General features: G+C 44.5%; 1 protein-coding gene across 3 annotated transcripts in view; it reads right to left on the reverse strand.

Moving 5' to 3' along the window:
* The window catches only part of NFAT5 (nuclear factor of activated T cells 5), a 66,545-nt gene extending 43,602 nt beyond the window's left edge, over positions 1-22,943 (reverse strand). The window contains exon 1 of one of the 3 annotated variants that reach the window (XM_028739821.2): positions 22,653-22,943. In XM_028739821.2, the coding sequence (XP_028595654.2) occupies positions 22,653-22,881 (229 nt within the window). In that variant the 5' untranslated portion in view covers positions 22,882-22,943. Of the gene's footprint in view, positions 1-11,506; positions 11,644-11,715; positions 12,176-22,652 lie in introns of those variants that run through there. The other 2 variants (XM_028739822.2, XM_028739823.2) reach the window with 2 other exon arrangements.
* Positions 22,944-23,449: the final 506 nt, after the last annotated feature.

Here is a 23,449-nt window from a genome sequence, read left to right on the forward strand (position 1 = left end):
AGGGTCATCCAGTCCAACCCCCTGTCAAGCAGACATTCCGTTGTGGCGACTGCAACCTACATTTAAGGTGTCATTTGGTGCCCAGCTAATATCTGAGTTTCTAGCACTATCCCTTCTTCCTTTTGCCAGTATTGAATTACATGTAAATTCTCCTTCTGAACTTGACCCCTCTACTTGGTTTGGAAACAGAAGCAGAACTTCAGAGCCAAGAAATGCATGCTGTCCCTACAAGCATACTCTCATCTGATTCACCAATTCCAGGAATGGGGAACCTTTGGTCCTCCAAATATTACTAAACTACAACTCCCATCAGCCCCATCAAGTTCAGCAACATTTGGAGGGCCAAAGGTTCCCCACACCTGAAATATACCTTCTCTCATTCTTATTATGAACTTCATCTGTAATTTAGATTTCTATGAGGGCCATACTATAGAAAAACAAGGCCTAAGTTCAAAAGTAAGCAAACCATTCTGAACAAGATTAAGGTATTCAGGAGGTAATTTCCTTCCTCTGTATTAATGGAAAGCAATACAGCTGGCTCAAAACTAATGACAAATTGCTGCCTGCATGAATGCCCATCACACCAACTATGAGAGCTTTGCTGTAAGTAGATGTTAAACCAATTTTAGAATCACAGAATTGTAGAGCTAGAAGGGTCTCTGAGGGCCATCTAGTCCAACCCCCTAATCTCAATTAGACAATAATAATAATAATAATAATAATAATAATAATAATAATAATAATAATTTATTATTTATTACCCCCCCCCCAATCTTGCTGAGTCTTCCCAGCCACTCTGGGCGGCTCCCTATCAAATGTTAAAAACAGTACAGCATTAAATATTTAAAACTTCCCTAAACAGGGCTGCCTTCAAATGTCTTTTAAAGATAGGATAGCTGCTTATTTCCTTCACATCTGAAGGGAGGGTGTTCCACAGGGTGGGCGCCACTACCGAGAAGGCCCTCTGTCTGGTTCTCTGTAACCTCACTTCTCACAATGAGGGAACCACCAGAAGGCCCTCGGCGCTGCATCTCAGTGTCCAGGCTGAACGATGGGGGGTGGAGACACTCCTTCAGGTATACAGGACCGAGGCAGTTTTGTATCATATTGTATATGACAGATGGCCATCCAAAGGGAGTCCACCACCTCTCGTATGTGTCTGTTCCACTGTCAAACAGCTCTTACTGCCAGAAAGTCAGGATCTCCATTCTTATATCTTGAATTCATTAGTAATTTGAAAGCATTGAATCCATTATTTTCAAGCCAACAAACCCAAGTTATCATGCAGAAACTTAACTTTCTTACTGTGCTTATGTAGGAAGACATGGTTTACTATTAACACACCCTAGCATGTATAAGGTTTTTACAGATACTTGAATGTTTACTCAAGAGTGTTAGTTGGAACAAACAAAGTTAACACTGGAATGTGCTATACTGTTCCAACCAAATACATACTAGGCACATGAAAAGGCACATGCAGAAGAAAAGCAGTACATCAATGGAAGCTTTTAAAACCTAAGGGGATTAACCTTTACCCCATCTTATGATATGCTGAACAGACTAACAACCTCAAAATTTTCATTCTAGAAATTCCTAGCCCTTGACACATTTTTATAGTTCTTCTCTGCACCATGCACAATTATTTTTACTCAGCTGTGAATATTGGAAGTACCCTACCTAGTATTACAACTGAGGCTTCGCTGCTACTGTGTATAGAATCCAATTGTTTGAAAAATCATTTTAAATTCTGTAAAAAAATAATAATCTAGCAATAACAGCTGGGATAAAAAATGGAAACAAAGTAAGAAGGAAATGGAGAAGCAGCATGGATTAGGTGCTATAATAATAATAATAATAATAATAATATTATTTATACACCACCCATCTGGCTGGGTTTCCCCAGCCACTCTGGGCAGCTCCCAACAGAATATTAAAAACACAATAAAACATCAAACATTAAAAACTTCCCTAAACAGGGCTGCCTTCAGATGTCTTCTAAAAGTCAGATAGTGTTTGTTTCTTTGACATCTGATGGGAGGGCGTTCCACAGGGCGGGCACCACTACTGAGAAGGCCCTCTGTCTGGTTCCCTGTAACCTCACTTCTTTCAGTGAGGGAATCACCAGAAGGCCCACTGGACCTCAGTGTCTGGGCTGAATGATGGGGGCAAAGACGCTCCTTCAGGTATACTGGGCCGAGGCCGTTTAGGGCTTTAAAGGTCAGCACCAACACTTTGAATTGTGCTCGGAAATGTACTGGGAGCCAATGTAGATCTTTCAGGACTGGTGTTATATGGTCTCGTTATATGGTCTCTAGTTATAGAGCCCTGTTCAGTGAAGCGAGGCCACTAAAAGCCCAAGTCTGCTCCCCCTATGAACAACAAATATGTTCATATTTGGCTCCTACAAAGCCACAAATGCTTTCCCCCAAACCACTGTTTTGCCTTTGGGTTGGGCTAATAACGGAACAGCCAGACAGCAACTCTCAGAGGGATTTCATTTGCCAGTTTTAAACTTGAGAGAACAAGAAGCCCAGTGCCACTTGAAAGCATCTATTAAGCAACCACTAGAACCCTACCCAAGAGCCTTTTGCTCTCTAGCAATTCCAGCACACCAGTTTTTCCTTCACCACTATGGATGCTGGAACAGAAGAGAGGCAAAAATTCTCATAAAGACCAGGACAAGGTATCCAATGCTACTCAGAGTAGATCCTTGAAGTTAACTGGCACAACAAACTTAGGTTCATTAATTTCAATGGGTGTGCTCCTGAGTAGGATTTAGTTGGATACAACCATAGGTCCTCACCAGATTCTGCAATTTGTGCTTCTCAGCACAGATGCCTATTAATAGCATTTACTACTGCTCAGTCCTTGCCAGGTTACAGTCTCCTGTTCTGTAGTAAACACAGCCTACGTTAACAAGTCTATCAATGTAACTTTCCTGTTATGTCAAGACTTTTAGCTGGCTAATGATAGCCGTGGATACAGTGGTGTAGCTTTAGTATTTATCTTTAAAACTATTATTTTTTAAAAAAATCAACCATAGTGTTACAATAACTACTATTTGCTGTGGAATTAATTTTTGACTGTTGTTCGTGAAAAGCAATAGTATGCAAAGAAATAAAAGCACCAGCAAGCTTGAAGAAATTGCAGGAACAGGTCAGAAAAAGAAGAGACCTGTAGCACTTTAAGACTAATAAATTTATTATTGCATAAGCTTTCATAAATAAATCTGCTAAATCTTTAAGGTACTAAGTGTTACGGCTAAAATCTGGGTGCGGGGCTATTCTGCCACCCAGCTCGTCGGACTAAGTGTCCGCGGGTCCCTGCGGAAGAAAATGAGCTCAGCCGGACAGGAGCAAACTGCAGAAGATCCAAGTTTATTGCGCAACAGGTTCAAGACGAGATTGAACACCGAGAAAGGGGTGACATGAACTTTTGAAACTCCCTTCATGTCCCAGAATACAGTGCAAAATACATCCCAGTTACATCATGAATACATTAAGGAAAGGTTGGGTTACACAGATTACATCATGAATACATTAAGGGGAGGTTGGGTTACACTGGATTAACATATGGAGGAGGGAGGGGGGAATATGCAGAGAGCTGGAGGTATGGAGGAGGGAGGGGGGAATATGCAGAGAGCTGGAGATATGGAGGAGGGAGGGGGGAATATGCAGAGAGCTGGAGATATGGAGGAGGGAGGGGGGAATATGCAGAGCTGGAGATATGCGCAGATAAGCACATCCTGAGAAGACAATGGTCCATGTACGGGTAGTCTGTCACCTGGCATTGCCCGGAGGAAAGGTTTGGCAGAGTGATTTTTGACAGGATTAGGGTCTTGACACCTTACTTGAGAGATTATGGAGGACAGGGGAGGGGTGATGGAGTCCTAGGGAGGACAGGGGAGGGGTGATGGAGCCCTAGAGAAATTGAGCAAATATATTGTAGTGTAGAAGACATGCCCCCCCCCTTCCGTAACATAAGGGAGTCTGTTTTTGCTGCAACAGAATAACGGCTCATAATCTGAAGTTAACACTCTGGATGGAGTTTATCCTGATACAAAATGTTAGTTAGTTAGCACTTCAGTCAGTGAACCTTATACCATGCATCTCCCAAAACAGTTGTTTGTTTTTTTGGCTGATGAGTTTTAGAAGTTTCTTGGTCACCTGAACTTCCAGCAATATCTACAAGGAAGTTTCTTTATCTATTTCCATCAGCTAGGCTTTTTACTTTTTAAAGAAACAAGGGGTTGCAGGCAATGCTAGTTCTACTCAGAGGAGACCTACTCAAATTAATTGATATTAGTTCCATTAATTTCAATGAGTCTACTTCAAATAGAAAGTAAGGAATCTATGTGGGATAGAAAACTGATCCCAATTGTCCTTAAGTATTTATTCACCCCAGAGAAATCCAGGACAATACAACTCAGTTACAAACTAGATTCAACCAAAACAGCAGAGGCAAGATCTATAGACCTCTCAAATGTAATCATTCTTAACACACCCTGTAAGCAATTTAGAATATAGGAGAGCTACAATATGCTAGCTACAGCCTGCAATGAATTCACTTCAATATACCAAATATGTCAAAGTTGACTAAGAGGATAAACAAGATCAAGACAATGTTAGCACTCTCTCTCTCTTGACTTCAACTATTATAATTAAGGAAAATTCGTGAAGTACTTGCCTGGGAGCTACAATTTATAAGCAATTACAAGAATGAACAGATCTTTCTTTTTCTTCTTCTATTAAGTTTTCTTCTTTAAATTTCCCCGGAGACCCCCAAAAATACATTATGAAAACTTGTATCCCTGTACATACTGTATATAACAGTATACATATACGTACATATACAGATCTTTGTTTCTATGGGTATTTGCAAGTACCCATCACCCCTGCTAATGAACATAAATATTCTGTATAAAAGTAATGAAGATATTACAACTCTTCTAAAATTTTAAGAGTTTAAACTTTACAAGTAAGAAGAGATTACTCTGATTTTTAGTGTTACTGCAGGGGAGAAGGAAGCCTGTCATCCACCTTGTGATGCTGCTGTCATACTCCTTAGCAGATTTGAAATCAGTAACTTTTATTATCTCAAGACTTGACTAATACAAAAGCTGCAGCATGGACTCAGAAAACCGTTTAGTTAAATGATTGATCGTGAAAATAATAATTCATGTATATTCAGAATCCTGTGTTTTATTACAATTCTTATTTAAAAGCACCTAAAATTCTAGACACTGTACAAAAATCAAAAGGCATAGGCTCTGCCTATAGGTTTATAATTAACAGACATGATAACAAAAATCATTGGAAGAGAGGAGAAAAATAAGCAAATTTAGAAACAATTCTTACATACAGTTTTAGAATTGTCATAAAGATTAGGTGGAATGTTCCCTACAGGAGACAGTTCTAAGACAGGGGGAGCCAAGTTATACTTGGCCCCAGCCAGTTGGCTGTGTCACTTTTCACTTGCTGGGTGCAGGTGAAATGGCTGTTAATGAAGACAGTACAATGAAGAAACAGTAAAGTGTAAGAATATTATAATGTTTGCTAATTGAGAACAGTCTAGCCCAGTTTTTTTCTAACTGCGGGCTACATGGCCCACTGGGACTCCCCAGGATATTTCAGGGGGCCACAGGTGAAAATCACATAAAGGGGGCCACAGCATGAGGCTAGGGGGCCACAGAGGAAAGTGAGAAGTGAAGGGGGGGATCATTTTTTAAAATCTGATTGGCTGGCTATCTGCTTGGCCAATCACAAACGGGTATGTGGGTGCCCCACCAGGGCCTAACACTCCTTTTTGCCACGTGCGTGTCCTGGTTTGTTTCCAGCAGGAGAGGACGATCGCTGAGGCTCCCATTTACACCAGTAGAGCCCGTGATCCAGAACCCCCAGGTCAGATAACTGCAGTGGTGGAGTGGCAATGGGTAAGACTGGGCGAGCCGGAGCTGACTGTTGCTGCTGCCAGTGCTGGGCCCAGTGGCAGCTTGGGCCTGACTCTGCAAGGTGCAGGGTGCAATCCACCCCAGCGCCTAGTAGATCAGGGCCTTCAGATGCTGCTGAGGGGTACAGGGCCTGTCGGCAGTGTTGGCATGGCTCTGCAAGGTGCAGGGTGAAATCCACCCCAGTGCCTAGCCGAGTGGGGTCATCTGGTGCTACTGACTTGCATCTAGTAAATAACTAAGCGTCTACTCAGAAGAAAGCCACACTGAGTTCAGTGGGCCTTACTCCCAGGTAAGGGTGTGGGGGATTATAGTGTGCTATCACCCGGAGCCCCTCTGGATAACAAGATCTTTTTGCACCAGGTCAATGAGGACCACTTGCTTTTTAAAATTCTCCCATACTGTACATACAGCACTCCTTGTGTTCCTTTTGAACTGTATCTATAGGTTTCCCCCTCTGTGTCAAATAACTGGGGTCAAACAAGTGTTGTTTATTTTTGTAATACATGGAAGATGGATCTCCCTTGGGATGTTCTGGACTCTCCTTCCTTGGAGGTTTCTAAGCAGAGGATGGATGGCCATCTGTCATGGATGCTTTAGAGGAGATTCCTATATTGCATGGAGTTGCACTAGAAAGATGACCCTGGGGTCCCTTCCAGCTCTATGATTCTGTTTTTCTCCTTCAACAATATTTCATTATGTTCCTATCATTTTATGTAATTGTATTTTGTAAAAAATAATAATAAAACATGTTCTATTCACAAACAAAACATTTAAATAGCTACCTTTCTACCGGTAGGATTTGTTGGGGGGCAGAACATCATATTTGTAGTGGGTTTTTTTATAAAAAAAACTTATTGTGGGGACACAGGAAGGAAACAAGGTTGGAAGGGGACCTCATTTGGAAAATGCTGGTCTAGCCAACAAGAATTGAAAAATAACTGCTTAGAGTACAACAGGTTTAAAATAAAATAAAGACCTCTGACATTTATAATCATTATAAATCAGCACACTTTTAAAAAGAAAAAAGTAAGAGAACATTCTAAAATGCCTCAAAATAAGCAAATAAAGTTATTCACCAGAAAAGAAGAGACTGAGGAGAGATGATAGCCATTTTCAAATATCTAATGGGCTGTCACATGGAAGATGGAGCAAGCTTGTTTTCTCCTGTTCCAGAAGCTAGGACCCAGTCCAATGGATTCAAGTTACAAGAAAGGAGATCTGAACTAAACATCAGGAAGAGCTGTTTGACAGTGGAAAGGGCTCCTTCAAAAGGAGGTGGACTCTCCTTCATTGGAGGCTTTTAAGCAGTGGTTGGGTGGTCATCTGTCATGGATGCTTTAGTTGAGATTCCTGCACTGCAGGGGGTTTGACTAGATGACCCTCAGGGTCACTTCCAAATCTACAATTCTATGATTCTAAGACCTATACAAAAGACCAACGAAAGCAATTACTCTAGAATGACACTGGTAGATTTCAAACCACAACTACAATAACCATGACTGAATCAGCAAAAACCAATGAAGTTACTAGGAACTGTTGTCACTGCATAAGAGTAAAACACACACACAGCTGACACATATACCAAGGCAGCAATTCTATGAGACACGGTGGGACTTACTGCGGAGTAAGCATGCAGAAGATCACACTAAGTTTCCTGGGTACAGTAAATTAATACACTGCAGGCATATAGCATATAATAATAATAATAATAATAATAATAATAAAAATAATAATAATATGGTATATCCATCCAAGAACACCAAGTGTAAAACATAGTACTATACACATAGTTTAGTTTACTTTCTACTATTACAGACAAGGCAAACACATTCCAATCAAAGCAATTTCTTGTCTTGGCTTACTGCCACATCTCTTTTGACCCTTATCAGGAGCCTGCAACCCTCCTGCTATAATAAGTACAAAGATTTGACTCCACAAAAACAACAACTGAATTGCCAAGATCTTTTAGAAACTGCACTCAATTTGCCACAGCAAGGGTGAAATAGAAATATGCAAAGGGAAAAACCACAAATATCACACAATTTTAGATTAAGTGATGTTCACAACTCTCAGATAACTCAAGGAAACCTCTCCTTGGTGAAGATTCAGCTATGAAAGAATCGGTGACTAGCGTAAAATGTTTTATCTTAGTTTAGTTTAGGAAGTCATCTTTAATGGGTAGATTAATTAGCTAAAGCGTTAGATGATTAATTGGTAGGAGGTTATTTTAATTTGTTCATTATTTAAAGCAACTTTTTCTGATGTGTTACTATAAAAACAGCAAGGATAAAAAATGAAAGTAAATAACAAGGCTCTTTATGAAGGGTTGGTAATATGTAAATTTAAGTCACTGAAAAATCAGTCATCTGATTCATAAACAATTCCCATCACTTTACAGTCTGCAAATAGGATTTTAAATTTCTCCTTCTAAATAGTTTGAGATAACAGATTCATATGCTTCCAATGTTGCTAAGTTATCTTTGATGACCAAGTTCACTTTATTTTGAGTGACCGCTCTGCAGTTTTGAGCCACAGTAGGTTGTATCCAATGTTGCTTCTACTCTTTGGTAAAACCAATAACACTGGGACAGTGGTGCTAAATAGCACCAAGCATTAAGGTCTGGTGTGGAGTCTCTGTTCATGATCCCAACCAGTGCTATTTTCCTAGAAAAAGAGGTGCCAAAACTCACCATGAACACCTCTCCTTTTCTCTTGGAATGACAATGGTGCCCACCAGAGAGCTGCCGGAACTGAGTTCCTGTGAGTTCCCCCTGGAAAAAAGCCCTGGTGGGTTGTGGGTTCAAACCCCATGCTGAACAAAAGATTCCTGTATTGCAGGAGGTTAGACTAGATGACCCTCAGGGTCCCTTCCAACTCTACATTCTATGATTTATGGAACCCTTCTCAATTGAGATCATAGAATTGTAGAGATACAACAATCCTTCACATCAGCTACTTTGAAACAGCAGGTAAAAACATACCCAATTTTCCAAGTTGATGTTTGTGTTAGTTGTACTTGAAGTTTAGTGTTGTTTTTAGAATGGTTTTGTCTTGCATAATTTTCCTATATTCATGTTTATACTGTATTTTGTGTTGCAAGCTGCCCTGAGCTCTGCTCTGGAAGAAGGTGGATATTAAAACTCTAAAATAAATAAATACCTATTTTGTCATAGTAAAGAACAAACCTATTCTTTAGTTTATGAATAGGTATATAAAAATGTTAACATATTAGCTAGAGTTAGACAGTGTACACTAATCCACTGCCAATTTCACTACTTTGAGCTGCAGTTCTATACCTACTTTCTTGGGAGTAAGCTCAACTGAACATGATGGGACTTACTTTCGATGGGAAATGTATAGGATTGTATTATACTGTTAAAGAGATGTCTGTTGGATCTGGGAAGAGGAGGGACAGGATTAGTATTTACCATTGTCCTGTCCCAAACTAGTTTTTCACAAGAAATCATTCTCGTCTGAGCACTTTCAGCCTGTTCAATCCTTTCTTTTCTAGCCTTGACTAATTTTTTTGTTTATACATTGAACGAAAATTGAAAACAAAATAAGCACTGGTTATAATCAAAGGCTTTGTATACTTTTCCTAATCTAAATTTTACACAGACTTTTGACAACAAAAGTCAGTATTACTAACTAGGCCATATTTTCAGTAATTTCCTTCTATCCCCCTCAATCATATGCCTCTAGTTTATTACCAAAAAGCAGGGGAGTGCAAACAAGAACTGCATCTGCTGTCCCTGGGCCCCAGCGTTCTTCCACAAGCTAACAATTGCTGTGTTCACTGTCATCCACACATAAATGAATCTTCAAGGCCAGCCCTGGCTAAAGGAGCAGTTGACACATCCAACACGCTACAAGCTCCAAATATTGACAAGGCCAAGGGAAGCCCAACTATAGTTCCTACTTCTCATACTAAAAAACAGGAGAAATCCCATCCTGCTGAGGAAGTCAAAGAAAGCTTAATAAACACTTCATTCAAAGACTTGTCGTGCTTCTTTTCCCTTCAATGCAAAAGTCAATCAATAACTCACACAGCTGCTGCATTTCTCTGAAAGCAGGGATTATTAGAATTTTTGTAATCCCACTCAGACAACCTCAGCAACTGCCCATACCCTTGCACATACTTTAAGAACCACAGACCTGCCCTATTGCAAAAACGGAACAAAAAAGTGTCAAATCACATGTTGAAAATCTACAATTTAAGTGAACATTTAAGAGGACAAAAGCCCATCATATAAATATAACAGTAAGGCCTATAGGAATACAAATGGGCAATTGGTTGCCCTGGCTCCATATTTTCATTACACTGATTTATTTTAGCCTTGGGGGCCCATTCAGATATTAGTCTAACAGTGCAAGAAATGCTGTGAAGAAATATACTGAGTAAACCTGAAACATTGGTCTGAATACCCAACAAATCTATTTTGTCGCTCTAGATTTCACAAGACCATTGGAGAGCCTGACCTATTTTCCTTGGGGGCATGAATGGAAATAACACCTGCATTTTGTGCAGAAAATGAGAAATTGAGTTGAATCAACCCTCTGTTTCGGGAGTTTATAATGCTTGCTTTGAGGCAACTGCAATATTTTTACATTTTTAAAAAGTCATGATCTAGTTGTACAAGCTGAACTTTAACATAATATCTTTTTCTCATACCATGTTAAAACAACCTGCTGGACTTCCATAAGTACGCTGCTATTTTCCTTTGAATTCTCTCTTTGTGTCTCTTGTGAGATAGGTGTAAAGGAGGGAGGGCAGTATGGCAAGCTAGTTGACCCTGGCCATTATTTTGAGGGCAAAATATTTTACAGGGTTGCTAGCTTTACTTCAATGTTTGCTTCGTGTTTTCTCCCTGTTGGAGCTCCTTCAGAAGATGAACCAAGGGGTTACCAGGATCAAGGTGAAGTGAGGGAAAAAGAAAAAATCTACCATTTCTATCTCTTTCCTCCTAGGAGGCCAACATACACGACTTCCCCACTTAACTGCTGCATTTTCCGGCCAACTCTCTGTGGCATGCTACACTGGGCCCAATACCATAGCTGGCTGCGACAGACTCATGATCATTTGTTTTTCACAATTTGTTCGTCTACAGAAGTAGGAACAAGGAGAGGCAGCATCAACCTACATTCAGCCATGGAACTCTTCAAGCATCTTTGGGGCAGTTGAAAGGATAAAATGGAGAGGGGAAGGCCATGTAGGGTGCCTTGAGCTCCTTGAAAGAAAGGTAGGATAGAAACGTAACAGGCTGGTAAACAGACCTACTGATGGCAGGAAGGAACGGAAGAAGATGGGAAATTCAGAAGAATAAAAGTGACACTTTCAGAACGGGGCCCTATTTAGAAACACTCTCTCGGTTCAACGAAACATGAGGGTTTTGGACCTTACTTGTGAACCGCCACCGCCGCCAAAAAGGATGCTAATCTGGCAATTGATAGACAGCGAATGAAAGTAGGGGGCACTGCCTCTGAGCACGTGTAGAGCGCAGCCCCGCCCCCACCCGAAAAGTGACCTTATTAACGGCGACTGCGCCCCTTCCTCACCTTGGTCGAGCGGGGGGGGGGCAGCAGCCCCTCCCCGTCCCTCCCGAGCGGCCTCCTTCTCTCACACGCCCCACAGGGTCGGGACAAATTCCTGAGAAACAACGGTGATCGAGCGAGCGAGGAGGCCGCTCCGGAGTCCAGAGTCGTCGATGCAACGCGGCGGCGCTCTTTTCCTCCCACCGCCCCCCTGAGGCCCACCAGAGACTCACCCTTGGAGTAGAGGGACTTAGGGGACTCGAGGTCGAGGTCGGCGCTGAGGAGAGAGATGAAGTCCGAGGGCATCGCAGCTCCGCGGCCCGGCCGGGGGGAAGTGGCGGCGGTGGGGGGGCGGGAAGGGGGAGGTGGCGGCGGTGGGGGGCACGGACGGATGGACGCCGCAGCGGTTGCTGACCACAGGCAAGGGGAGCGGAGGGGGCTGTGCTGCGGCGGCGAGAGGCGGGACCAGGGACAGAGGAGGCGCGGGCCGGGCTCTTATTCAGCCACCGCCGCTCCTGACAGGAATTCGGTGCCTGTCGCCCAGCAGGACCGCCCCCTCTCCGTTGACATTGCGCATGCGTCGCCCGGCTCTCGAGCCACGGCGACGGTGAAAAGGAGAGAGGAAAACACAAAAACCAACGGGAAAAGGAGACGCATGCGCAAGGCCTCAGACCGCGGGCGGGGGGGGGATGGAGGCGGCGGGGCAGCTGCAACAGGCGACGCAAAATGGACGTTGTGCGCGTTTGCGCCGTGCTCGGCAAACAAGTGCCCTCAAACCTTCGACGCATGCGAGCCGCTCGCATAAACGAATCAGAGGCGGCTTTAATGCGCATGTGCCAGTTCTTGTATGGACAGGGGCCTCGCGCCGTCGATTCGAGGGTGGGTTCTGCGCCTGCGCTACAGGGGATATTCGCGAGAGAGAGGCCTCTTTGTCAGAGTGGAGGGAGGTGGCTGTACAGCTTCCTTTTCAGCTCGGGGGAAGAGCAAAGAAGAGTCAAAGCAATCTCTTAGGAAGAGTGAGGAGCTGTAGGCTGTGACGTCGTCGCCGGCTTTTTTTTTTTTTTGTAATTGCTACTTTTGTTTTAACTGACGTGCTTGATCACTGATGCGTTGTATTTATTTCGCATCTACTGACCAAAAGATGGGGACAGAAATATTTAAGGAGAGGAAGAATTAAGTGATCAACTTCTGCGTCAGTTTTCAGAAGGGTATTGCCCTTTTCCAGGCTGCAGCTACGCCACCGCCGAACACCGAATGTCCTGAGTTCCCTTTGACTTTGAGCACCCTTGCCTTGAATGGTTCTATATCACATTTACTATGGCAGAAGCTTTTGCAGGCTGTGCTGTCTGACCATTTGTGCTCCACTAGTCCATCTATCTTTAAGGTGCCGCAAGGCTGTTTTCGGTGAAGGAAGGTTGCTCCGTGGCAGGCAGCACCACCTTTGCATGCACAAGGACAGAGGCTGAAGTCCCAGTTAAAAAATCATAATTAAGTAGCAAGTTACTGGGAAAGTCCACTCCCGTTGGAAACCACGGAGATCTGTTGCTGCACTGGGCTTAAATGGCCTTATAGTGCAATGTGTTCATAGAGTGGCTTCTGCCTGCCCCTGCCTTCTGAATCTCAGGTCCTTATAATTTATTTTAAAAACAAAAAAAAAAAAAACCCTGGGGCTTCAGCCTCTGCCATTGTGTATGCAAAGGTGTACCCTATAAGGAAACATGGAGACTATAAAATGATAGGAGGTGAAGTGCAAGCACTAGAGTGAAAAGGTGCAGAGGCGCCACTCTCAATAGGCAAGTTCTTGAGAATCAGAATGTACAATTATGAGTTTTCTGTTCCCTCTTGTACCACGGAAGCCATAGGATAATTAAGGGGGGCTCTCCCAATTAGTTCACAGTGGGGAAAGCCAGGTGTATCTCCTCAGTTTGTTGCCTACGTAAAGGAGTAATAGTAACATATTGATTACATATTAGCTTACCCTGCCCTTGAGTGGACTACAGTCAAAGATCAGAATACTGTACAATAAAACACGTGAACCTATAACCTAAAATAACTTAAAGGCAGCAAAAGCAATAAAGCAAAAGCATAAAACCATCAGCAGACATAAAATAGACTAACATTAAAAGGTCATGGAAAACAAAAAGGTATTTGGTGCTAAAAGGTATTTGGTGCTAAACTGACATCCAGATGACTCACAGGTGAGCCTTTCTGGAGAGACCTTCAGCAACTAAGGCTCCACCACTGAGAAGGCCCTTTCCTCAAGAGCCACCCATCACACCGCAGCAGAGAGAACCTGGAGAATGGCCCTTCACTAAAGATCTTTATGTATAGAGAGGCCTAACTGGAGACAGGTGATACTTTGAAAAATGCAGGCAAGCTATCAAGAAGGTGGAAGTTGTCATACTGGGTTTGAGTAATACTTCATGCGGGTAAACAACATGCCGGTTGTTGACTCCATATTCTGAAACCAGAGTCACTTCTCTTCCACCATCACCAGTGATTGTTTTATGTTTTTGACCCTGTTCTACATGTCTGAATCTTCTGGATTTCTGTTTTATTTTCTCTTTATATGCTTTCTGTATTTTTATATTTGAGATTAACTGGTTTCAGGTTGTGGTTTTGTTTTAATATATTGCTTGTTTTTCACAGTAAACTGCTCAAAGATTTTTGAAATGATAAGCAGTATGTAAATTATTTTTAAAGAAATAAGAATAGTGGAAACACTGAAAAACAACCGTATACTATCGTTTACTTTGGTATGCAAGTAAATCAGGTCCAAACCATCCTATTGGGTCTGGCCAAGAATAGGGATATAGACAGGTTTCCTATCATGAGCACCACCACTTGTCAGGTGAAGGAAGTGGCTTTTGGAGAAAGTGAGGGGGATGTGCATTCCAACTTCCCCCAGGACGTCAGCTATGCCAGCCCTCGTCTGTTTAAACCGCAGACAGGAGATGACTACAGACCACATACTCTGTATGGTTGAGTCACATGTGCACACACATACTTTCTGTGTGTGACAAGAGGCACCTCCTTTGCCTAATTTCCTGCACTTCTAGTTCAGTTCCAGAGTACAGAAAAAGTTCGTGTGGGTATGCAAACCATCCAAAATGTGAATGTGTTAAGTCTCCTAGCTGTCTTGATTCTTGCCATTCTGGAATCTACTTTTTCCTCACCAAATCCTTGGCCTCAATTACACCCAACACAGCCATGAATCTACTGCATTCCAGTTAAGTACCACAGGGAAAATATTTCTTCTTATCAGTTGTGAATTTTGCCATTATTCATTTTCTGAAAATGTTCCCATGATTGTAGGAGATAATCAGCTTTCTTCATGCCATTCTTCTCTCCACCCCACTTGTTCTTTCTAAAAGAAACAAATCCAATCTTTCCAATCTGCCTTCATTCAGAAGGCTTTTCATTTTTGTTGCCCTTTTTCTCAGCCTCCTCCGCACTTTGGGAGGCTGCATTTTCCCCCAGCTTTCCTCTTCGTCCTCGATCACTTGTTCTTAAGCTTAGACATACACACAAAAACTGTGTCTATAACTGAGAGAAAGAAACAAATGCTACAGCACACACAATAAAACAACTTGATGCCATTCTAACACTGCTGATGTTACTTTCTCCTGAAAGCTGTTTAGAGTCCATTTTTAATGCCATTTTAATCTTTGTTGTGGAATATTTTACATTGTCTTAGATTAGTGACATTTCCACGAGGGATGCCAGTCTTGTATGCTTCTTACCCTGCTCCACACACCCATTTCAATTCAACATGCTGATGAGGATCAGGACTGGACTGTTAGACATCACTTTTTATCATTAAAAACCTCAAATTATTCTAAATTGTTAAGCAGGTAAGGGAAATGTGCCATACTCACTGGGGCTGACATTTGGAGGGCCAAAGGTCCCCCACACCTAGTGTAAACAGTACTAAACTAGACGGACCAATGACCTGATTCAGAATAGGAAAAGTTTCCTCTGTTCCATTTTAATTGCTTTTCAAAAACATTACAATCCTATTTGTATAATTATTAGCAAGTACATATAAGATAAAACCAAGAGCAACTTGAATGTTTGCCTTATGATGGAAATAGTGCATGCATGTCATACAAAAGGCAGGAAATTAATTGGGATGAGCCAATTAACAATTTAAGCCAGTCGTTATTTTAATCAAATTGTGGGGGGAGAGAATAAGCAGGTGTTTCCTTAATATACCACTAGCTGGAGCGAGGCAGTTGATTATTTTCCAATAGTAACTGGAAAATAATGTGCATCTGTCAACTGCTCCGGTGACCCCAGGCCATGCTGGCACTTCCTGACTTGTTGCTAAGCTTGGCAGGGCCTTTGTTGTGTTGCCGCCTTTTCCCCTCGTGGCATCCTTAGAGGAAGGACAGTGGTGGACTTGTGAGACAAAACTAACAATGCCTTTGTGCAGAACCCAAAGAGCTGCTGCTATAGTTCTGTGTACAGTGTTTTTTTTCTTTTTTATAAAAACCCTACATCCATGGAGATCACCTACTACAGTACTGTGTGTTCTCTATTGCTAGAACTTGACGCGAAGAGTGGGGTGTCAGTTCTTTTGTGATGAGCGGTCAAGAGCCTTCCAGGAATAGAGATGCGTTTACACAAAATGCTGCTTCCATTTTACGATCCTTAGCAGTCTTTTAACCTTCACTGAGGGAGGAATTAAAGCAGGTGTGGGGACCCTCAGACCAAGGGAACCCAAATTCAGCCTAGAAGAACTATTCCCATTTGTCATCATCATTATTATTATTATATTGCCTTTCATATCTGTACATGGTATATATGAAACATATATCTTGGTAATATACAGAATAACACAAATATTATTATTTTTTTAATACAAAATGGACACTTGTGGCAGAGATGTATTCATCCAGGTGGAAAGGCTTGTCAGAATAAAAATATCACCAGTTTCTGGAAAAGTGCAGATAGTGAGCCCCTGTTGCCTCTCAACAAAAATGCTGTTCCACAGAACAGTGGCACCCACACTGAAAGCCCTGCTAGTGTTCTAACTTTGAGGTGCAACATGTGGAAGTGCCTTTACCGTGGGTGTGTCACACTAGCCAGGAAATAATTTATGTAATTAAATTTTGAATCGGTCAAGTACAAAAACTGATGCTAGTGCTAAAACTTTCAAGTGCCAGAAGCGCTTCTCTCTCACTCTCTCCCCCTCCTTCTGTCTTGCCACCCACTTATCCTCCCCCCCCCCCAAGTCCCTATTTTCCTTCCCTATTTTCCTAGAACAGCTTGGACCAGCTTTCCCAAAACTTGTGACCTCCCAATGCTTTGGACTACTAAGTCCCAGCCAGCATGGGAGTTGTAGTCCAAAACATGTGGAGGGTATCATATTTAGAAAGACTGCTGTCATAATTAAAACAAAAAAAATTGCTTCCAGTAGCACATTAAAGACCAACTAAGTTAGTTCTTGGTATGAGCTTTCGTGTGTATGCACACTTCTTCAGATACACTGAAAGAGAAGTTGCCAGATCCTTCTATATAGTGGGGAGGGGTATTACTCAGAAGGGTGGTGGGAATGGGTGATTGGCAGATAGCTGTGATGAGCCTGTTGACGACTCTTGACTCTTAACGACTGCAATAGGTCTTACAGGAAAAAGCAAGGGGTGAGAAGGTGAAAAATGGCTTTGTCATGTATAATGAGATAAGAATCCAATGTCTTTGTTCAGACCAGGTCTCTCCATGGTTTTAAGTTTGGTAATAAGTTGCAATTCAGCAGCTTCTCTTTCCAGTCTATTTCTAACTTAGTTGGTCTTTAAGGTGCTACTGGAAGCAATTTTTTTTTAAGGTGCTACTGGAAGCAATTTTTTTTTTTGTTTTGACTATGGCAGACCAACACGGCTACCTATCTGTGCTGTCATAATTGTATTCCTTAAGGTCCCCAGGATCCTTGGAGCTGCAGGTTGTCTCTTTTTGTTAGGGACCACCTGGTGGGACTTTCACCAGTTGAGCTTAGGCACCGATATCATATCAGGACCTGTGTGCTAGCCTGCTTTTCTTAGCATAGCCTTTCCTACCTACAGCTCCTAAGATTTTCTCAAAGGTAGTGGTTTCCTTGCCTACACTTTTTGCTCTCCTGGCTTGCCACTGGGCTTACTAACCTTTATCTCTGCTTATAACCCAACTACGGTAATTCTTCCCTAGTTTCACTTTCCTTGCTCTGTAGCCTGTCTGTGGCTTATAAAACCCTCAAATAGCTGCATTTTCTTGCTCTCTCTTATTCTATATCTCTGAGACTTTTCCTCTGATGTTCCAGCGCATCTAGGTAATGCTCCAGAGCTGCCACCATCCCATCACCTCTGCCCCCCCCTGTATATTTATTTCAGCTGGCCTCAGTCCACAGTAGCTGTGGAAATACATACCATTTTCATAACCAAGGGCAATATTCTCCTTACGACAGCGTTATCAGCTGCCTTTAAACAGTGTTTTATTGAAGCAGGCCTTTAAAAGTTTTGTAATACCATAAAGACGGGTCCCCACCACCACCAGCAGCAGCAACAGCTTTTTAAAGATCTCATTTACCTTTACCTTTACACCCCCAGTTGTGGTTTCCTGGTTCCTGGTTCTGACATGGAAAGCATACAGTAAAATCCTTAAGTGGCAACAGAAGCACCAGTCAATATAAAAGCAGGCAGTAAATGAGCCACACTGGGGCCTTTGGCCTCCTCTCTTCCCCACTGACTGGAATTGCTTGCACAACACAAGGCTAGTGCAATATGCCCCTTGCACAAAGAAAGTCCTCCCACAAGCCAGGGAGGGTTTCCTGCCCACTCACTAGGATTGTTGGATAAGACCCTCCTGGTCATGCGGTGATTTGCAGAGGTGGTCAGAAGGAGGAACTTCTCTGGGGTAGCCCCCTTCCTGTAGAACCATATCCCCTCTGAATAGAGGCCAGCATCTACATCAGAAGTGGGGAAGCTCAGGCCTCAAGGCCAAATGCAACCCTCCACCTGGCCCTTTGGACAGCACCCAAGCCACAGCCCCCTCCAGCTGTGTTCAGCTGGAAGGTGTCATTGAACTGTGTTAATGCCTCTTACATACCTGGGTGGAGGATGCCTTAAACCAGGGCTTTTCAACCAGTGTCCTGTGGCACCCTTGAATGATGGTCAGGGGTGCTACGGGCCTCTGTCCCTCTTGCCTCCCCTCCATCCTCTGGTGCCCTCTTGGGTCTCTGCCTCCCAAAGGCTTGTGTGGCTGTTTGTTGCCGCCCTGGCTACAAGCTCCCCAGGGGAATGGTGCCTCTGGGGCTGGTCAGGGGGTGCTTCCCAGGCCTCTGTGGGGCACTGTGAGGAGGCACCTCTTTTTTAGCTCAGGGACCAGGGGTGGCAGCAGTGGCTCCCCAGAGGACTCCCAAGGAGAGAAGAGAGGAGGCTGAGGGAACACTCCACAAGGGAGGGTGTTTGAAAAAGGGTGAGGTGCTGTCAGCTTGGGAGGCAAGGGGTGACGCAACTGGGCTCCTGAGCCCCACAGGTTGCCACAGAAAGAATGTAGTTGGTCAAGGGAGCCGTGGACCCAAAAAGGTTGAAAACCTCTGCCTTAAACCATAAGCTCATTGGGACAGGTACTGTCCGTTTAACTCTGTGCAGGGTCATGTGAACTACCAACCCTGTATTAAAAGAACTTTTTTTTTATTAAATAATCATAGAATTGTAGAGTGTGACGGGACCCTAAGGATCATCTAGTCCAACCCCCTGCAATGCAGGAATATGCAGCTGTCCCATACAGGGATCAAACCTGCAACCTTGGCATTATCAGCACCATGCTCTAACAAACTGAGCTATGAGATATTACTGTATTTACAGTGGTACCTCTGGATGCGAACAGGATCCGTTCTGGAGCCCCGTTCACATCATGAAGCGAACGTAAGACGCGACTGCGCGGTCGCGCTTCGCCACTTCCGCTCATGACGTCATTTTGAGCGTCTGCGCATGTGCGAGCGACGAAACCCAGAAGTAATGCGCTCTGTTACTTCCAGGTCGCCGCGGAGTGCAACCCAAAAATATTTAAGCTGAAGCGTATTCATCCTGAGGTATGACTGTACTTAGTAACAATATTTGTGTGCTATCCCATAAGGTAAAGTTCTTCCAAGTTCTTGTTGTTGTTGTTGTTGCTGCCACCGCAGCGGCTGTTTACTTACTGGAGAAACACCTTTGCAAGCATTCATCTTTGCTATAGGCCTGTGAGACTGACCAAGCGAGAGGATGCTGGGGTGTAACACATGATTCAAGGGCTGTGTCCCAAGTTTGTTGCAACAAATTCTGGAATGTACCTCTTGGACTCATTGCTGCCCTCTCAAAAAAAAATCTCCGCCACCCCAGGAAACTGACCTTGAGTTGCATATGCAGACAAACAATGCTGACACCACAGCCACATAGTTTCAATCCCCTTTTCACAATGGCCCTCTCAAAGTAGGTTAGACAGAGAGTGAGCTTTCTGGTTGAACCAGGATTTGAACCCAGGTCTTCTCACTCTAAAGTTCTACACTCAGTCCTTGTACCATAGTGGCTGTCTTTGAACCTGAGCATCAAAACAGGGAAATGCCAGGCCTCACTAGCTCTTCCCAAGATATTTTGCATGAGCTCTTAGTACTTGTGTCTAAGGTTATAGCACCAGCTGTTCCTAGCCATGCCTTACAGATTAGCAATAAATACAAAGTTGAGGTGCACAGGGACCTTTGTCATAGTAAAAAAGTGCCCCTGTTTCTCTTAAGGAATCAAGAAAGTTGCCACAATGTGCACACCCCCCCAAAAAAAATGTTGAATACAAACAGACACGTACAGAAGAGTTTGAGGACATTGCCTTTATTAGAAAAAGCTCTGAAGGTCGAGAGAATGCATTCAGGTGACGGAACAGAGAGGAGAGAAATATGTATCTTGGAGGCAGGGGATTAGAGAAGAAGCTGTTTTATATAGTACTCCCTTATTACAGCCTTTGTTGTTCCTGGAAATATTCTGGTATTATAAAATAAGGTGCCAGATTGTCTCAATTAATTCTGTGATTTGTTTCAGTTAGGGGTTTTGTTGGTTGTTACATAGCAGCTATGGTGGAATATTTCAGAAACCCTGAATAATGTGGAAAGAGAAGGTTTTCAGCTCAACATGCCCACTGCCTGTTCTCACTCTCATTTGTTTGTGACAGTCCCAACCAACCAACCAAAAATAAAAACATATTAAAAATTACAGGACTAGCATCATATAACTTTTGCACTCCAATTACTCACAGCTCAGTCCTATCAAGCTGCATTTATTAATCAAATGATGAGACCAGAAATCAAATCTGTTCTACCCCATGACTCTCCAACGTTTTAGCTACAGCCATGTTAAAAATGATAACAGAACTTCAAGAACTATCCACATGTGCTTTGTAAGATCTAATATTCAACTACAAAATGGTCTGAAATCCATGCATATGTCAGTCACTCCACTGTGGATAAAATCACCCCTGAACAGGTAACCTGACTCTGAAACTACTTGGTGCTCCACAGGCCATTAAAGGTAAAGGTAAAGGTACCCCTGCCCGTACAGGCCAGTCTTGACAGACTCTAGGGTTGTGCGCTCATCTCTCTCAAGAGGCCGGGAGCCAGCGCTGTCCGCAGACACTTCCGGGTCACGTGGCCAGCGTGACAAGCTGCATCTGGCGAGCCGGCGCAGCACACGGAACGCCGTTTACCTTCCCGCTAGTAAGCGGTCCCTATTTATCTACTTGCACCCGGGGGTGCTTTCGAACTGCTAGGTTGGCAGGCCCACAGGCCATTGGCTACATCTAAATTTTAAACAATGTCAGGGCTTGGCATTTCCCTCCTCTACATATCAGGGAAATGTTCAGTTTTGCTAGCGTGAAAGAGAACACCAACCTGCAATCCTCTCCCTGGCAAGCAATTAGATTGGTGGGGTGTGAGGAGTGACTTTCAGAATATAATAGAATGGGGTGGACCAGAGACCCCACTCCCATCAAATGCTATTGCTATAACTACCAAATCTCTTGAGGACATGCAGGATGGTAGCACTCCTTTGCAAAATTGCATTTCTAATTAAAAGCTTAAAGTTGCTGGTTGAAGATCTTTTGCTAAGGCTCATGCAGTCAGAACCGTATTCAACGAATCTGACTTCCAGGTAGATATGCCTTGGACAGCAGTTGTCATGTGCTACAAGTTACTCTTCCTTAAATTTTGTAAAGAAGGGCGTCTTTACACAACTGCCTGCATTTTTGGACTCTTGTTGAGGATAGTGTGTGGCTGGGGTAGAGGGCAATTCAAGGATGAGCTGCTGCACTTTAAAATATACCTGCACCCCATTGCTAAAAGAAAAAACTGACATTCATGGATACATGTTTTTGATTTGGGTGGGGGTGGGTTTGAATCTAAAGTTTGTCCTAGACAACATTATAGCTGCAAAGCTTTTTTATTAAGGGCGACTCGAGCCAGGTTTTGCTCGTTGCTCACCCTCCCCTCCTATTTTGGTTTCCTCCTGGCCGCTCTATCTGGCTGGTCTTTAACCCCGCATTAAATTAGCCCAGCAAGAAGCTAGGTGGCCACGTTTCGTGAGCAAAGGCGCCACGTCGAGCCCCCTTGGGTGGCTTGGCGAAGGAGTCTCCGAGGAGGGCATTTCAATGACCCCCCCCTTCTCTCCCAGACATGGGTTCTGAATGAAGAGCAGGAACCCCCCGGGGAGTCTCCTTTTACAGCCCTCTCCGAAGCACTCGGGCTTGGGAGAGGGTGGGAGCGGCGCTGAGCCAAGGAAACTCGAGGGAGCGGGCCTCGTCGGAACAGCTACAAGGTGGGCCAGGGGCACGGAACGCAACTCCCGCGGCCCAGAGCCGTTCCCTCGGGGGCAGTAACGCTTCTGACAGCAGGAAGCGCTCTTCTTGGGAAAAAACTGTTCTGAGGAAGGACCGCGGCCGAGGTGTGCACGTAGGCGGCCCCCCGGCTCCATCCAGACCGGACTGGGGAAGACTTTCGCCGGTGCCCGGAAGTCTGGAGAAGTTAACCGCTGCCGGTGAGCGTGGACAAGACTGGGTTAGCTGGAACCCAGCAGCCTGACTCCCGACGTCTTTCGGGCGCTGCCTTGGTGGAAGGGCCGGAGCCCAGAGGCTCTTTCCGTGGCTTGCTCGCTCCAGCCCTGGGCCGGCTTACCTGGGGGGGCGGCGACAACGGCTCTCCCTCCGAAGGCGCTCCAAGGCCAGTCGTGCAGCGGCGCGGCGCAGAAGGCGCTCTCGTCGGCCAGCATGGAGCGCATGGCGGCCACGTCGTGCCAGGGGCGCCTGCGCGGCTCCAGCCTGCTAGACGGACGGGCAGAAGGGCGTCTCAGCTGCTCGGGGCTCGCGCGCTCCTCTGCTCGGCCGCGTGCGGAGCTGGGGACCATCGGTTTCCCCCGGGGGGAGGAGCTCAGCCGCGTGGCGCCCTTCCCTCCTCCCCGGCAACAGGTATTTATTGCGCAGTCCGGGCCGCGGGCCTGCGGATTAATGGCCACTTGGCACCAACACCGGGGCGGAGGGGGGGGGGGCGCACACTGTGTCCTGCTGCCGCCCTCCCGCTACAAGCCCCACGAGAGGGGCTGTTCTTGCCCCCCAGAGCAGACGAGCAGAGCCCTCTGACCTTGAGCAACGCGGGGAACGAAGACGCTTCCCCACCCCAGGCAAACGCCGCTTTCGGTGGCCAGGACCGCCAGACTGCTGCTGCCGCCTCTTCTTTCTCCTCGAGGGGGCAAAGTGGTGTCCAGAGGGGTTTCTCCTCCTGCTGCCGCTTCGTTCCCTCATGGGAGGGGAAGAGGAGGCTGAGCTGTTGCTTGCGAACTTGGTCAGCGGCATCCCGATCCTGGCCCGACTGCTCTGACTGTCAACTAGGTTTCCAGGCCCAACTCAAAGTGCTGGTTTCCCCCTATAAAGCCCTAAATGTCTTAGGAGCACAATACCTTAAGGAGTGCCTCTCTC

Source organism: Podarcis muralis, chromosome 7, assembly GCF_964188315.1.
Source record: "Podarcis muralis chromosome 7, rPodMur119.hap1.1, whole genome shotgun sequence".
Taxonomy (NCBI): Eukaryota; Metazoa; Chordata; class Lepidosauria; order Squamata; family Lacertidae; genus Podarcis; species Podarcis muralis.